We start from the raw sequence: 16,975 nt of genomic DNA on the forward strand, positions 1-16,975 counted from the left end.
AATTTATTTATAATCACAGTCCAAATTCATTTTTAATAAAACTTGAATTACATTTAATTAATATTATTTAAAAAATCAAAATCAAAAATTATTTTTAAAAACAAATTATTCAAACAAGTTTTTTATTTTTTATTTTTAAAAATAATTTTCCAGGTACCTTATTTTTTATAAAATTAAAAAAAATGTTTTTAATTCTCTAACTTAAAAACAATTTTTAAAAACACAAAACATAAAAAAAAAAAAAAAAAAAAAAAAAAAAAAAAAAAAAAAACATGGTTAAATAGGCCCTTTAATTTGGATTTATTCTCTATAATTTGGATTTATTGAGAACGCTTTGTGAATTAAACCATTAATGAAATTGACTTGTTTTTTTTGCACTCAAAGCCATAAGCATAGCCCTGCTCTAAGTTGAATAGTTTCCACGACAAGAAATTGAGACATAAACATAAATACTAGGTTATCAAGTGCTCTAATACCATATGATAAAAGCTTGTATCGAAAACCTATTAACAACAATCATAACATTTTAACCAATTTAAATTTAAATTTATAAAATATCAAATCTAAAATATTTTTTGGCTACTTCAACTTTCAACTTTTAATTTCTAAAATCTTACTTAATTTAAGTGTTTAAATCTAATTATAATGTGTTTACTTATATAAAAAATAAATTAAAATTTCAATTTTGCACTTGTTTATTATGTAATTTAATTTTTTAATTATAAAATGTTTTAATCTTTATAATAAAATATTACTTCAATTATATTACATTTATAATTAAAAGAATATGTTTAATTTTTATAATTTTTAAATATATAAAACTAATACATTTAAATGGTTAAACCATGAAACATGATGAGTCATAAACATGTCATTTTAACACAATTAAATAAACAGATTTGATGAGTTGAAAAAGTAACATGACCCATGTCAACCCATTTGTTATGGTAATTGACATAATTATGGCTCGAATAGGATTATACTAGTGGATGTTCCCTAAACCAATTTAATAACTTAAAACAACTTAAGAACTTAATTTAAGTTATTAAGAAAATTAAGTATGTTTGGTAATATAACTTAAAGTAAAAAAATAAAAATAATTAATTTATTCTTAAGTTTATATCTTCATTTTATATTTTTACCCTCACTCATCATAATTATGTTCACGATCTCTTTTATTACTCTATATTTTCACTTTTACTCAATCTGCTTTACCTTAATTATAAATTTTTAGGATAAATATGTTAATTTGATGATTTAAAATATATTTAAATAAAATATATCGAACAACTTTAATATTTAAAAGAAAAATTAAGTAATAAATTTTAAATTAATAACTTATAAGTATAATTTAACTTAAAATTAATTTAAATTATCGAATAATAAGTATTAAGTTTTATTAGACGGTCGCATATCAAAATCACTAACCTTGCTGTATGGGGGCATACAAAACAGTGGTCAATCGGAAATGCTTATATACGTTAAAAATTCTTACTTGGGCGAAGGATTTGATTTGTTTATACCAAAGATCCAATTTGCTTTGGTTGGACATAGAATAGGGAGGGGGGTAAAGGGTTAATGTTCGTAATTTCACCTTAATTTTGGTGGAAGGCTATTTTTGTGAAGCATTCGAAATCTATGAGAAGGAGCGTGTGGCCTCCATAGAGTGGAATTGAAGCAGTTCTCAACAAAGATAGAGAAGGGGACGAAGGAGGCTTTGCCCCTCATTTCTTTCGGCCTATTGAAGAAGAAGAAGTGAGAGTGGAGAATGGCGAGAACAGCATGCCACACTCTCCTTCCAACTTTGGCCTTCCCATTCAAGTCTTCTTTCTTCACAAAATCTCCAATCCTCTGTCCTTCACAGTCTCTGTTCTTCCATGCCTTTCCCAAGCCTTTTTCCTCTTCTTCTTCGGCCAAGATAAGCATGAGCTTGAAGGCAGGCATCGTCGGACTCCCTAACGTTGGCAAATCCACTCTCTTCAACGCCGTTGTAAGCCCCTTCGTAATCTCTCTCGTGAATTCAGCTTGTTGTCGTGGGAAAATGCAATATATTTGAGGATTTTGGTTTTAGATTTTTCGTTATTTGGGATATTAGGAATAGAAGAGCTTGGTAAAATAGGGCCTCTGCTTGCATTTTGTGTTAGCTTATTTGTTAACGAAACACTGATTGATTGTTGGGAGAAATGAAGGCAAAGCAAAGAAATTGAGGTTTTGAGTTTTTGATTTTAGGTTTGTCTTTGTTTAGGATATCAGAAATGGAAAAGCCTATGTTTCTCGGTTTTCTGGGCAACCAAACGGGGAAATGGAGAGAATAGAGCCTCTGTTTGCTTTTTCTGTCAGTTTATTTATTGAACCGAACAAGAGATGTGCTTCATTTTACTTCTCTTTGAATGTCTATCTGTAGGTGTTGTTGTTATTCATAGACTCTGTGGTTGTTGTGAAGAGAGAAAAAAAAAAAAACAAATGGCATAAGATTTTGAGTTTTGGGATTTTCACTGTTTGGAAATTGAAAACACAGGTCCTCTACTGGCATTTTGTGTTGCCTTATTTGTAAGCAAATCAGAACTTGAATTTGTGTTTTAGTCCCTCAATTAAGCAATTTTTTCGGTGCATAGATTATGTAGTCAGGGAGACTTGGTTGATCCTTCCTACTTTGTTGAGATGCCTTGATATTAAGTAGGATTTTGGCTAGCTATATATGTAAGATCTGGGCCGTGTTTATTACATAAATCCTCAAGTGGATGTTCATGTGGTTCTGGGATGGTATCTCTTTTTGAATAGTATTTTTCCAGTGTACCAAAAAAATGTGGATCATTTTTGTTTCTGGGCTTCAACATTATTGATATATCATAAATGTTTACTGTTGGTATTTACCATCTAGTTACAAAGTTATGGACTTGAGATGGTTATACAATCACATGCATTCTTATCAGCTGAAGGACTACAGTTGATTCCAATTATGATAGCAAATGCCTTAATCTAGTGCATGAGGTTCTAATATGTCCTGAATTACCTCTCTGAATTAATAGCCAACATGATACTACAGTTGTTGTTTTTTGTTTTTTTTCTATTCTCTTTATTTTTATTTGTTATATTGCTAACTGATTCTCTTGCTCTGCTTCCCAGTTTTTAATTTTTTTTTAATCAGGCATCTAGTATTAATAAGATAACATATTTCAGGTTGAAAATGGGAAGGCTCAAGCTGCAAATTTCCCCTTTTGTACAATAGAGCCAAATGTAGGGATTGTTGCTGTTCCAGATCCACGCCTCCATGTACTTTCTGATATCAGCAAATCTCAACGAGCAGTTCCAGCATCTATAGAATTTGTAGATATTGCTGGGCTTGTAAAGGGAGCCAGTCAAGGGGAGGTGAAAGTTTCTTGATTTCTTGTAGTATTGTGTTTTTTTGATATTCATAGTTTGCCTTTTCGGTTGTCTTACTTTTAAGTTATTCAACTTAACAAATTTTCGAAAACTCAATCTTTCAATTGTAGGGTTTGGGTAATAAGTTCTTATCACATATTCGGGAAGTGGACTCCATACTTCAGGTTCTTGTCTACCTTCATGCATTGACGTTTTTTGTTCCTGTTTAAAATGATTTACTCCTTTTATTTTATGGAATCTTTTGCCTGTTTTTTAGTTTCAACAATGACATGATTCAGGAAAACTTGTAGATAGAAATTCAGAATGGCACTATTTTTTTAATGGTTCAGAAAGGAATTATTTACTTTGTCTATTTTTCTTTTTGCATGTTTACACCATGGTTAAGTTTTTGCCTCATTTCCTTCCTTTTTTTATTGTTCTATAGATGCTTGTGGTTATATTGATAAACATTTAATTTCTCTTAAGTTGGATTCTTTGTGAAAATATGATAGAACTTAGCAAATGTATATTTTTGCTCTATGTTAACTGAAATGGTTATGTCAGTGTGGCCTTAGTAGTGGTTGAAAATTTTTAGGGTCTACCTTTAGCACACCTGGGTTCTGAAACTTAAAAGACCACCATTGTTTCAATAGCTAGTTTGAAATGCATACACTTAGATTGGTCATTTGAGGTGTCTACTTTTCATTTCTGGGTAGTAGGTCCATGGATTTGTCAATTTTTGCCAGTGGATATTGGGTTGTATAGAAGTTAGGAACTTAGGAATTAGCAGGTGTTTGCTGTAAGTGGGACATGAGTTGTTAAAGTTGTGAAGAAGTTGGTTTTCAGTAGGAGTTTTTGAATGAATTGTATTCTGTGTTTAAGAGAAACTAATCTTGTCTTATGCCCTTTGGCCTTGCCTCACTTAGTAGGGATTGAAATTTCCTTACATCATGCTTTTGTTTTCAAGAACACTGGTGTGTTTTAGATTTAGTAATTTTATGCTTGAAACATTTGAAGAAGGGGAATATTTTTTGAAATTCTGGTGCTCAAGAAGTTACTGGGATAGTGATCTTGTCTACAAATTGGGGCTGCTTGATGTAAATGAAGGTTGGTAACAGTTTCATTTTCTTGCATGTGGGAGAAATAGAAGTTTGAACTCAGGCCTACTGAATACACATGGGTGACCTTGTAACTGCATCCTTGCAACATGCATATCCTTGTAGAGTGCTGTTTTACAATTTTTACATGCCTTGTATTTCCTGGTAGTCATTCCTCACCATTCCATGCCTTAACTGTTTCAATTTACTCAACTGCAGAAATTCCTCTTAGTACTACGGCCATGACTCTCAAATACAAATAATTATTTTCACGCACTCACATAGGCTGGAAAGGGGAAATGAAGTGACTAGGAAAGCTATCTTCATGAGAAGTTGCTATTCTTATCCAATGCTAGATCTGGCAAACCATTCAATAAATACTTTGAGCACCTTTTGAACTATTGGCTATTTCATACAACCGGACTTGTAATTGCAGTGCAGAGAGTGCTGAATGACTGAATATGAATCATCATAAAGCTTTGTCAAACTAGTTTGCATGTGGAACTATCAGGTTTTCTATGGAGATGTTTGCGGACTCATATAAATGGATGTGAAGGGTTCATCCTTTAATGAAGAAACCAAGTTGTATTGCATGGACTACAAAGTTTTTGTTATATGTTTTACTTATTTGGAGTTATCTTTAATTGATCAATCAGATGAATTATCCATTAGCATGTACTATCATTCATAATGTGAAGATAAAGTTGTAAAAGCCATGTCATGAAGATCATGCATATCGTTTTGGAGAGTGTTTTTGTTCATTCCTTTTCTGTATTATGTTATAAAGGCCTGCTGTTCGTTGGTTAATTATTGAGCTGTTGATTATAATTTCAGGTTGTACGCTGTTTTGAGGACAATGACATTGTTCATGTGAATGGGAAAGTTGATCCAAAGTCTGATATTGATGTCATCAACTTAGAGCTAGTTTTCTCAGATTTAGATCAGGTATGCCACTGGGAGGTTGTTGCCCAGTTGAAGTTCAATTCTGGAATTACTTAAATACCAGTTACCAGCACTATGTGATTTTCATGAGGGTGGCATTCTCATGACTTTGCTTGCTATTTAGTGGATATGACATGAAATCTTCCTATCGAATATTGCATAATATTTATAATTTTGTTGTCTGATGTAGCCATGTCATGTAATTTTGCTGTATGATTTGCGCTTTTCATCATAGGAATTGTATTTTCTGGACTGTTCAACATATCCTATAACACATAGAAACTTCTGTTTGTCTTCAACATACATCAATAACATATTATGATAGGGTGAACTGATAGAACTAAATTGCACCTTCTACAAGAAATGCAGATAGAGAAAAGAATGGAGAAGCTGAAAAAAGGCAAAGCAAAGGATTCACAATCTAAACTGAAGGTAGGATAATTTCCATGTCTCAAGTTACTACATGAGTAAATGTTTCATCGATAACCTTCTTTCAATATTTATTTTAGCCCAAGGCAATAGTAGTTTTAAATATACAGCTGCAATCTCTTAATTTCAGGAGGAAGCTGAGAAATCAGCCCTGGAAAGAATTCGGGAAGCACTTATGGATGGAAAACCAGCACGATCAGTAACTTTAACCGATTTTGAGAAAGATGCTATAAAGCATCTTTGTTTGCTTACAATGAAACCAATCATATATGTGGCTAATGTTGCAGAATCTGACTTAGCTGAGCCTGGAAGTAATCCCTATGTTAAAGAAGTGATGAACCTTTCATCTGAGTTGCTATCTGGAATTGTAACAATCTCAGCACAGGTTGAATGGACCTTTGAACATAATCTTTTTCATTCTTGATTACTAAAAAGGATTATGGACATGTGCTTACCTGTATTTCTTTCAAATTGTTTTTTTAAGTTTTTCTCTCGAGAGGGTTTTGTTTTGCATGTGTGAAGGGAGAAAAGCTAGTTATTTCTCAATATTTCATCCTTTACTAATATAATAAGTTTGTGCTTACCTGTAAAAGAATTGTTTCCTTTTTGTTTCCATTAGCTTTTGCCAAATGCTGATACAAGTGTTTAGGTTGCTTACCTCCAAATTAGATAATTAAATTTGGGAAGCATGTTATTGCAGGTTGAGTCAGAACTTACTGAACTTCCATCTGAAGAAAGAACAGAATTTCTGAAATCCCTTGGTGTCAGTGAAAGTGGCCTTGGAAACCTTATTAGAGCAACGTATAGCCTTTTGGGGCTGCGTACATATTTTACTTCTGGCGAAAAGGTGATAAAGACAATTCCAAAGTGCATTTTCCAATTTAGTTATTATTATTTTCATAACTACTTGTTTTAAATTGTTTTCATGTTGTATGTAGGAAACAAAAGCATGGACCATACTTGCAGGTTAGTTTTGGTTATTCTTGTAGCGAATTATATTCTAAAAACCATAACAGAATTCTTTGTACTAGACCTTTACTTACTCTTTGGTAGTTTTAATGAAGGTTGTACCCTTGTATTGATCTGATGTTATATGGTCAATTTCCTGTTGGTGGAGATTGTATTGAACTGCTACTGGTCAATGGAAAACAAATATTTGACTGCTATTTATTGAACTTCGTTTGGTTTTTGTTAGGAATGACTGCACCTCAAGCTGCTGGAGTTATTCACTCAGACTTTGAGAAGGGTTTCATACGAGCTGAGACGGTAAACTTCATTCTTGAAAATTGTTATAATGATATCTCCCCAAGGCTGATATAATGAATGGTGAATATTTAATGGTTTTATTTCATCAGGTGGCTTATGATGATTTTGTTGCTGCTGGTTCACTTGCAGCTGCTAGGGAAAAAGGACTTGTGAGTTGGTTGCTTTATCTTTGGCACAATTTTTTTTTAGAGAGGGTTTTGCAATTGCACATAAACATGTTATATCACATTTGCTGACTCTTATGGAACCTCATACTTTTGTTTCCGTGTGTTTCACTTGCCCATTTATAGTAACGTAAGGAGATATATCCTTTTGACAAAATATTGCCAATATTTTTTAAATAGCAATGAATAGGTGGAAGAAAGAGAAGACATTTCACTTGTTCTAAGGCATATTGTCACAACTTTCTCAAATGACCCTTCCTTAAGCTTATATATATATATATATATATGTGAATAGAAAGCTTTTGGAACCTCTTAGAGTTATCTACAATAGTGGAGGAGTGTGGAAGGTTTTAGAGAAGCCTAGAGATGTCCACATATCTCTACACTAAGGTGGAAGACAAGGGAAGAGTGTGTGAAACTATTTAGAGAGTTCTAGAGGTCTCTTGTAAATACTTGTACATAGCCTTTGTATAGAGAATTCTAGGGAATTTTAGGGTAGAGTGGAACCTTTGTGGGTTCCAAAGAATTCCATAGGTTCTTATAAATAGAAGGTGGCCTTATTTGGCCAAGGCACCTTGACATTTTGTGGATATTGTCATGGATGTTTCTGTATATTTGCATTATTAATATTTCCATCAGTTTTGATGTTTTGACCTTTGATTATTAGTTCTGAACCTTTCTCAATCATAACTTCAACTTCTCTTCTAAGATCAAGAAGCTAGGCATGATAAGACATTTTTTTGATAGGAAACAACATTTTATTAAGGAAAGGGAATCTTTACAAAGAAAGATGAGGTATCCTTCAAACTCTACTAAGATAATACTTCCAATATAATTTTTGAGTTAAAGGAAATTGTATATATGTTTATTTTTGAAATTACAAGTATTATGTATATATTGTATGGAATACTTAGAATTCCTGTGACAAATAATTCTTTTTTTTTTGGTAGTTAAAATGAGAATATATATAAAAGGACTAGAAAAAGGGCCCACCAAAGTACACAACTAATAATTCCCAACTTGGTCCATTCAAACCAAAGCCTCAAAAAACAAAAAAGGAGAGCTGCAATGGCAGTTTCTTTTTTCTTTTCATTGATTTTGCAATAGTGTTGAGAGATGGTTATTTAGGCAAATGTTGTGAAATTATGTCACAGTTTATAATTATTTCCCTTGAGGAGTATCAGGGAGAACTTGTGAATCTAAAACCATATTGTAAAATGACCCCTAACCAACCAGAGCTTCTCACATTTCTTTCTTGCCTGTTGATATGATTACTAGCTCAGCGTTTTAACATAAAATTTCAACATGTAGTACTTTGGCATGACTAAACCTTATAATAGCAAAAGATAATTGCATGAAAAGACCTCCATTTATGCCATTCCCTCCTAATTTAGCAGAGTTTCAAAAAGCTATTCAAACTCTCAAATCCCAATTCCAACACCACAACAAAACCAACTAACCACATGGTCACAAAGAAATTCCTAGTGATGCAACTACAATAATGTATTTCTCTATGTTGAACTTTCATTTAGGAAAATTGATTGTCTAACATGAAATAAGAGTCTTGTTTGGTGGGAAGCCATATGTTCGAACCTTACCGCATCTTTATTTCCTCAATTTATTAAGCCTAAAAGAGGTCATTTTATTTCTCCACTTTATTAAGCTTACATGTAAACCCAAAGGGGCTACATGTGAGGGAGGGTGTTAGAATGCATGATTTACATTGTGGGTCCAAATCCTATAATCTTAAACTTTTAAGAAAATTGGTCAACGCTTATCCTATATTTGGTCGATCAAATATCTTTGTGTTTCTAGCGTCCCAGACAATGAAAAGTCTTAGTATTAAAAAGTTCTTCTCTTTCCTACATTTTTTCCAGCAATTTGATGGATTTGGAATAAAATGAAAAACTGTAGATCCCATCATCAACATTGGTGTTAATAAAGTAACCTTGCATCCACCCATCACATAGGACTGGCCGAAAGATCCTGTGTTAAAAATGGGTTTGCTAATGCATATCCTTAATGTTGCTTTGGGTTCAAGCAATTTCCTTTGTGGGAAATTCAACTACAAATTTTTCTGTGCTTCTCAACAGAAAAAAGAGGTCCTTGGAAGTTGGATTTCTTGTGGTGGAGGAAATTTGGGTTATCCTCTGAGCTAAGCTACTCCTTTTTATGGATTCCACGCTCCACCAACCATTTGACAGATTATTTGGTGGAGCACGGTGCTTCTAGTTTGGAGGTTTTGTTGGCGAGTTCATGCCTCCTTGCTCTATGGTCTTTGTTTTGGTTTTTTTGTTCTACCAGGGGCTTTTGCCTTTATATTCTTGTTCATTTTTCTCCTCTTTGGTGGATGTCATCTCTTCCAGCATTTTGTTCTTCCCTTTTTTATCAGATCTTGTATTTCTATGAATGATATAATCTTTGTACTTTCTAATTCAGCCTATAAAATGAGTTTTTATTTCTGATAAAAAGAAGGCACACCACATTCACAAACTTATGCATGTGCACACACAAGCATGAAGAACTTTTTTTTTCCTCAAAGATACATGCTGATTTGCTGAAACTATTGGTGTTTGACAGTTGAGATCCGAGGGGAAAGATTACATTGTACAAGAAGGAGATGTAATGCTGTTTCGTTTCAATGTTTGACCTCAATATTGCTTCTCATTGCTTTACCCAATCAAGCTGGTAGACAATTCAGGATATAGCTCATTTTATATGATCTTGGAAGTTCCTGATGAATGGGATTGTCTTAGATGGAAAGGCCTGTGCTGACCGCAAAACAGTAAGGTATTCTTTCATTTTTATGTCCAGAGGGAAGTCAGAAATTTTGCTTGTTGAGGAAATACTTTAACTGATGTGAATCCAGTTGGTTACATCTTTGTAAAACTAAGTAATTTTAACAGGAAACTAAACTAAGAGGAAACAGTGAAGTCAATAATACTAAAAAGATATTAAGTTTTTTCTTCCTTCTTTCCCCCTTAATATTTGGATATCATGTCATAACCTGCTCAAATGACCCTTTCTTGAACTTATACAAGAGAGCAGGAAGCTTTTGAAACCTTCTAGAGTCATCTACACTTAGTTACTAGTGGAGAAGTGTGGAAGCTTTTAGAGAAGCCTAGATATGTCCACACATCTCTACGCAAGAATGAAAGGTAAGGGAAGTGTGCGGGGCATTTAAGAGAGTTCCAGAGTACTCTTGTAAATACTTGTATATAGGATTTGTATAGGTGTTTCTAGAGAATAAGGAGGTTACCTCATTTGGCCAAGACACCAAGCAAGTTGAAAGCTTCCTAGCATTGTAAGCATTCTTGTACAATACAAAGCTTCCTTTTTTTTGGTGTTACCTTTGTTTCGCATCCTAGCTACCAAGTCATGTAGCATTGCTTAACATATCAAGTTAAAGGTTAGGGAAAGGCTGACTTAGCAACATCAAATGGTTAAATTGTTTAAGTGCCACACGTGAGCTTAGGAAAGGCCTAAGTTTGTAACAATCAGGTACTGTTGTTCAGTTAACTGTTTTATGGCCAACTTGAGGGAAAGATTTTACTTGCTTTGTTTTGTCAGTATATTTGAAAAATCCAATATATGTGCTGATTTGATTAAGCTGCTGAAATTTAAAGAAAAAATCTGGGAAATATTCACATGATTAGAGTCATAAGTAATCTGATGTTGACAAATATAAATTAGAGACAAAAGGAATTAAACGAAATAGGGTGAAATAGTATGCAATTTGTATAGACTAATGATGAGATGTCTTTATCTTCAACTTTATAGTGTTATTTGTGATGATTAAGGCTGTTGCCCTGTTTTGAATCTTTATTGATTTGATTGATGATGTTTTTTGCCTTTAAGCAAACACAAAGTCCTGAAGCTTTCACTTGGAAGCTAAGCTGAAAACAAGCTTTATCACTTCCCAAATCTACACTCTTTAAGAAAATCTAAGATCACATTCAATGATCAAACCCTAATACTAGGATTTTTCTATCTATTTTCCATAGTCCCAAACATAAAAGTATACAAGTCACCAGTTTTTATCCTTGTCACATCCATCATTTTCCTTTATTGTAGGTCCTCTTTAGGATGTGATTTATTCCTCAGTGCTGTTTGTTCCAAGATGAGAAATGGAAGAAAATAACACTGGTTTTGAACTGTTGATGGGTTCAGAACCTGTATTATGAAGTTAATAAAAAAGCTTAAACTATGAGGTTATGGATTAATAATGTTTTTTATTGGGCACTGATTATTTCCAATTTCCAGCTGTGTGGTGGTTGTAGAAAGACATAGAAACCAAGGAGAATGATTGAGCTTTAGAATGGATTGGTGTGCAATAATTTACTTAGGATAGAATTAGAGACGGCAGATCTGGCATATTGCATTTGGGACGCAAGAGGATGTATAGAGTTGTGAAAGGGCAAGCATGAGCCCTAATGAGGAAACCATTTGGAATGGTGTTAAGCTTTAAGACAAAAATGTGCATGTGCATACCCATTTTCATATAACCATTAGGGACAAGGCATCTGCTCAAATCTTCCATGCCTGTGGGGCACTTTTCTCAAACAGATGGCTCTTTCTATTGTTCTTGTGCAACACATTGAGACCATCTGCAATGGTTCTGTAAAATTTAGAAGGTTAGGTCTCATTTGTTTGTTTGTCTGTTTGTTAGTTCAAATGTTAGTATAAAGCTTGTTTTAAAGTTAAGTTTTATTTACATATATTTTATTTGAATATAAAATGATAAAAATAAAAAAGAAAAATCTAACTTTTATCTAAGGCTATGTTTTCCAAAATGTTGAGGAAAATGCTATGGAAAGAAAATAAAAAGGAAAGTGGAAGAAAAAAAAAAAAGTGAAAGGAAATGAAAAATGTATTTAAATTTAATAAATTATTTTTATATATTATTTAATTTTTTATTTTTTATCTTTTTTATATAAAGATTACATAATTTGAAAATAAGTAACTTTTTAACTAATTTTAGTTATATTTAATTTTTTATTTTTTATAATATAATCAAATATGGGAAAATAATTTTTTTAGTATTTTTTTTTCTTTCTTCATTTTTAAAACCAAATATAACATTTGAAGTCAAAATGGAATTTATAGGTTGATTAATATTCAAATTTTCGATAAGTTTAAGTAATGTAACTTTAATGTCTCTTTTCGTTCCCAATGAAGTACTTTTTTTAAAGTCCCAAGATAATGTATTCTTGAATATTGAAATGTATTTATAAATACATAAAAAAATAAAAGAAAATATAAAATAAATTTAAAACCAATAAATTATTTTTATATACTATTTTAAGTTAATTTTATTTATTTTAGCTCTTATATATACTTAAAATAATTTAAGATTATAAAAATTTTAATTAATTTAACTGCATTTTATTTTATTTTTCTCACATTTTTTTTTCATAATAAAATCAAACAGGAAAAAAAAAAAAATCATTTTTCTTAAAAAAAAATTCTTTAAATCAAACATAGCATTTGAGTGCAAATGTTTTCTTTAAAATGGTTCCATGCATAATTAAACACTTTGTAAAGCTCTATAATAATGAAAAAGCTTCTATGCATGGCTAAACGTTGTGTAAAGCTCTCTAATAATCAAAAAGCTTTTAAGCAATTAACATGTTGCAATAATGGTAAGTTAGCCCGGAGTTTGTGAGGTTTAAAAGAGTATATTAACAATAAAAGTGTTAATTTCATTCACTCGAGGTTTCGATTAAATACATCTAGTCTTTATAGATTTAAAATTTCATCAAATACTTTATCTATCATTTTCATTTTTTATTTTCATTCATCTTACTTCTTTTTCAAAATAAGGGAGGTTGATGGTAAATTTTCAAACTTATGGAGGTTAGATGTATTTAATTAAAATAGTAAGAAGATGAATGAAGTTAACCCATAATAAAACCTTATTTATTTTGTGTTTGATAATACTTTAAAAGTTCTTGTTTATCAAGATGTTAGAATTTAAAAGTTGTAACATGTCAAGCTTATATCATCTTTTTAAGAAGTTAAGGAATTGTTTTGTAATATTTTTAAAATTAGTTCTAAAAATACAATTTTTGATAACAATTATTAAGAGCAATTTTCAAGAATAAAATTTTATTTAAAAATTCAAATAAGAAAAACAATTCTCTCGGTTTATTCTCTACAAAGGTATTATATACTTGATCATAAAAGGGTTTGTAAGACTTGTTTGACAACTTTTGAGAATAGTTTTCTATTCTTATATATATATATATATATATATATATATATATATATATATATAAACATGTTTGATAATTAGAAATTATTTTTTATTTTTATTTTATGTTCTTAAAAAAAAAAACATGGCATTTTCATAAAACATCTTTTAGTTGTCTTTTGTTGTTTTCACTTGTTTTCGAAGAATTATTTTGGAAAATAATTATACAAGTATATGAAATGATTAAAAATAAAGTACTTGATATAAAAATTATTTTTAAAATATATTTAAAAATATTAAAAATAAATTTAAAATATTTGAAGTTCTCAGTATAAAAAATTAAAGAATAGTTTTAAAAAATGTTCTCGAAAATTATTTTTCAAAACTATTTTCGAAAATAGTTACCAAATAAGTCCTAAATTATTATTATTATTTTATATTTCAATTGTTTCTTAAAATAATGTAAAAAAAAAAAAAAACCTAAAAAAAATTTGCCCTAGAAAAATAAACTTGTTATTATAACAATGTTTCTAAAAAATCATTTTTTTTTTTTTGGTAACGAAAGACTATTTCCAAGTATAGCTCCCAAACAAATCCTCATTTTAAAGAGAGGATATCATCACTTATTGTGGAAGCTATTTCTAGCATTAAGTTGTCTCATATTTAATTGAATTTTATATACATATGAAGTGGGCTTTTATTACATTAGAGTTAGAGTTATGCTTAAGTATCTGAGATGCCTTTATCTTTTCAGCGTTTCTTATCTTTTGAGATCAGGGGTCACCCCGTTTGGTTGGTAGGGAGCAAAATTGCCTTTTCGTTTTGAAAGAAACAAACCAAAATTCCCTATCTTTAGGTTTAATTTATGGGACCATCCCATCCCCCTTCACCTTCAGGGCCTAGTTTTCTCCTTAAACCCACCAATTCTTTGAGTCAAGTCATGGAAAAGGCATATGAAAAATCATTCCATGAGGGGATTTTTGGGTAACTACAATATTTTCAAAATTATTAGTAGAAAATCCTTCCTTAAGAGTGACAAATTTAGTATATTAAAAGTTTTATTAAAAATAAAATAAAAATCCTCAACTCAATGTACTGGGTCTGATTTTCTCCTCCATGCCCACAAAAACTGTTGGTATCAGATCCAACCCTCTTACCTAAAACCAATCCATGATAGAAAGAATGAACAAGAGTTTAGTTGGATTGTGACACTCAATCCACTAAAGTGGTTAAAACCCACAATTCAAATAATATTATTGTTATTATTTTTATAAAAAGAAAGTAAATGAAAAAAGAAAAAGAAAAAAAAAAGGAAGAACAGTACATATTGTGGCAACTTGGACACATGACTTGTGGCCCAAAGCTACAAATAGAAGATGGCATGTTGATATCATTTGAAAAATGTTTTGTTGCAGGTGGTTCCCACAATCCAAGCACCCAGAAACAATGACATTGCACCCACTTCACACCACCCAATTCTTCATTCCCTCATTCTATATGGAGCTTCTCCTTTTATTTCATCCACTTTGATCTGTTCATTCCTTACAAGAAGAAGAAGAAGCAGCAGAAGATGAAGAAGATCAACTTGATACTCAGGAAGTGCAAGACCCTGTCAAGGCAGCTTGGGAGATCTTCATCCTACAGCAGCCTGAGATCCAAATCCACCCGAGAAAATGTATGGGGAGACATGCATGAAGAAGAACACAGGGAAGCCATACTGGTAGGGAGCTCAAAAAGGAGATACATGATAAGTTCTAAGTACTTAAACCACCCTCTCTTGAACGCCCTCATTGATAAATCAAAGCAAAGGCCCGGAGAGGCTTTACTGGTGAAGTGTGAGGTGGTTCTCTTTGATCATCTCTTGTGGATGCTTGAGAATGGTGATCCAAACCTCAGTTCTGAGTCCTTAGAAGAACTGGCCGAGCTCTACGTGCTCTGAGGCCACGCCAATGATGAAGTATTCGACTAGTTTAGAAGCTTAATCTGTCCATGGTAGGCTGCAGCTTCATTCTGGATTATTTGGGAGGTGATATTCGGGGTTTTTTTTCTATGCATTTGTTCTATAGTTGTTGGTAATTAATCTCTTCTTGTCTAAGTTTCTAACTCACTGTTTGTGAAGATGCAACAGTTTATTTTTTGCCATGTACTTGGGGTTTTGTTGTGTTATATGATTCTTGATGCCTACATTTCAATAAAATTCTCCAAAGGAATCTTGCCAAGAAATGATGTTTCGATGTTGGTGGAGGAATTAATTAACAAACTATAGTTTGATGCAGTGATTCAATTGTTTGTTGATATTCAAATGGACCCACTTGGGTGTTTGTATTGTAGTTTCAATTGAGTGCATGTTGAGAGCAAAACTGCATTGAGTGAACAATGAAATTTGAATAGTTTTGTGCTGTTTTTACCAACATTTATGGTGTCCTTGGAAGTTGGAATTGGAAACAAGAATAGCAAATTCATTCCATCTTCTATTTATCACTTCTTATGAGGAATGAGAATAGCTATTACTATATTTAGAGTTCATACTAGGAATGAGGATAAGAATAAAGAAATTTGGAGTTGATTAACCATGTTTTCGAAAATAGTTCTCAAAATAATTCTTAAAAACAATTTTTAATTGCTTTTAGAAACATAATTTTATTTGGAAACTCAAATATGAAAAATAGTTATCCCAACTTATTCTTTATTAATTAATAGAGAGAACAACGTTAAAATTCAGAATGAGTCAATTTCATGCTGATCTCTTGTTCCGTTTATATAAATTCATTCTCATCTTCTTCTAATTAAAGATTTAAATAGGACGGAATAGAAATGATACGAGAATTTCCCATAATTGCCACACCATGCTTATTTTTATTTTTTTTTAATTTTTGTTTTTTCTAAATTTTTTAATTACGTTAAAAATAAGTTATATATTTTTATAACTTATTTTGTTTGAGGAGTAGCTTTTTTAAGTCATTTGTGTTAAAAATGGAAAAATGAAAAAAAAAAAAAACAAATTTTAATTTAATTAAATCTGTAATTGAGTTGAGTTGAATATGACAAGACAATATTCAAACCCGTTCCAAGTTTTTTGAAAAAAAAAAAAAAAAAAACTCAAACTCATCCCTTACTGGTTTATTTTCATCCATATAAAATTTTTTGAAATATTCTTTATATTTTTAATCATTTCTTAGAAAAGTTCACAATAAACAACTGAATTGCCTCAATTTTATTTAAAAAATAATAACATAACTTCATAAAAAAAAAAAAAATAAACTATTTTTAGTAAAATATTTGCCAAAATACTTTTGTAAGTTGGAAAACTACTTTCAAGAATAGTTTTCAAACTCAAAACTTAATTTTATTAGGATTTTGAATGTTGTCTTTCAGATGATACAATGATGCATTTCGATCCATCCACTAGAAAATTCTATCATTTATTTTATGGGGATCATGATCCACAAGATTTTCATATGTTTTCAGTATTTCAACTCACAATTTAAAAATAAGTTTTTTTAAAATAAAATAAAATAAAA

The 16,975-nt window shown here is 31.2% G+C and overlaps 2 protein-coding genes across 2 annotated transcripts; both read left to right on the forward strand.

Annotated features, from left to right (window-relative positions):
* The first annotated feature begins 1,612 nt into the window (after window positions 1–1,612).
* Window positions 1,613–10,230, forward strand: LOC117908399 (ribosome-binding ATPase YchF). Its single transcript, XM_034821978.1, has 11 exons — window positions 1,613–1,990; window positions 3,181–3,369; window positions 3,495–3,548; window positions 5,295–5,405; window positions 5,772–5,834; window positions 5,962–6,216; window positions 6,532–6,678; window positions 6,770–6,797; window positions 7,027–7,097; window positions 7,187–7,246; window positions 9,842–10,230. The coding sequence occupies exons 1-11, from the start codon at window positions 1,769–1,771 to the stop codon at window positions 9,908–9,910; spliced, it is 1,269 nt and encodes a 422-aa protein (XP_034677869.1). The 5' UTR covers window positions 1,613–1,768; the 3' UTR covers window positions 9,911–10,230.
* A 4,645-nt stretch (window positions 10,231–14,875) lies between these two features.
* LOC117909464 (auxin-responsive protein SAUR77) lies at window positions 14,876–15,813 on the forward strand. The gene has a single exon (XM_034823512.1). The coding sequence runs from the start codon at window positions 15,025–15,027 to the stop codon at window positions 15,391–15,393; it is 369 nt and encodes a 122-aa protein (XP_034679403.1). The 5' UTR covers window positions 14,876–15,024; the 3' UTR covers window positions 15,394–15,813.
* Window positions 15,814–16,975: the final 1,162 nt, after the last annotated feature.

The sequence above is a fragment of the Vitis riparia genome, chromosome 19, assembly GCF_004353265.1.
Source record: "Vitis riparia cultivar Riparia Gloire de Montpellier isolate 1030 chromosome 19, EGFV_Vit.rip_1.0, whole genome shotgun sequence".
Classification (NCBI taxonomy): Eukaryota; Viridiplantae; Streptophyta; class Magnoliopsida; order Vitales; family Vitaceae; genus Vitis; species Vitis riparia.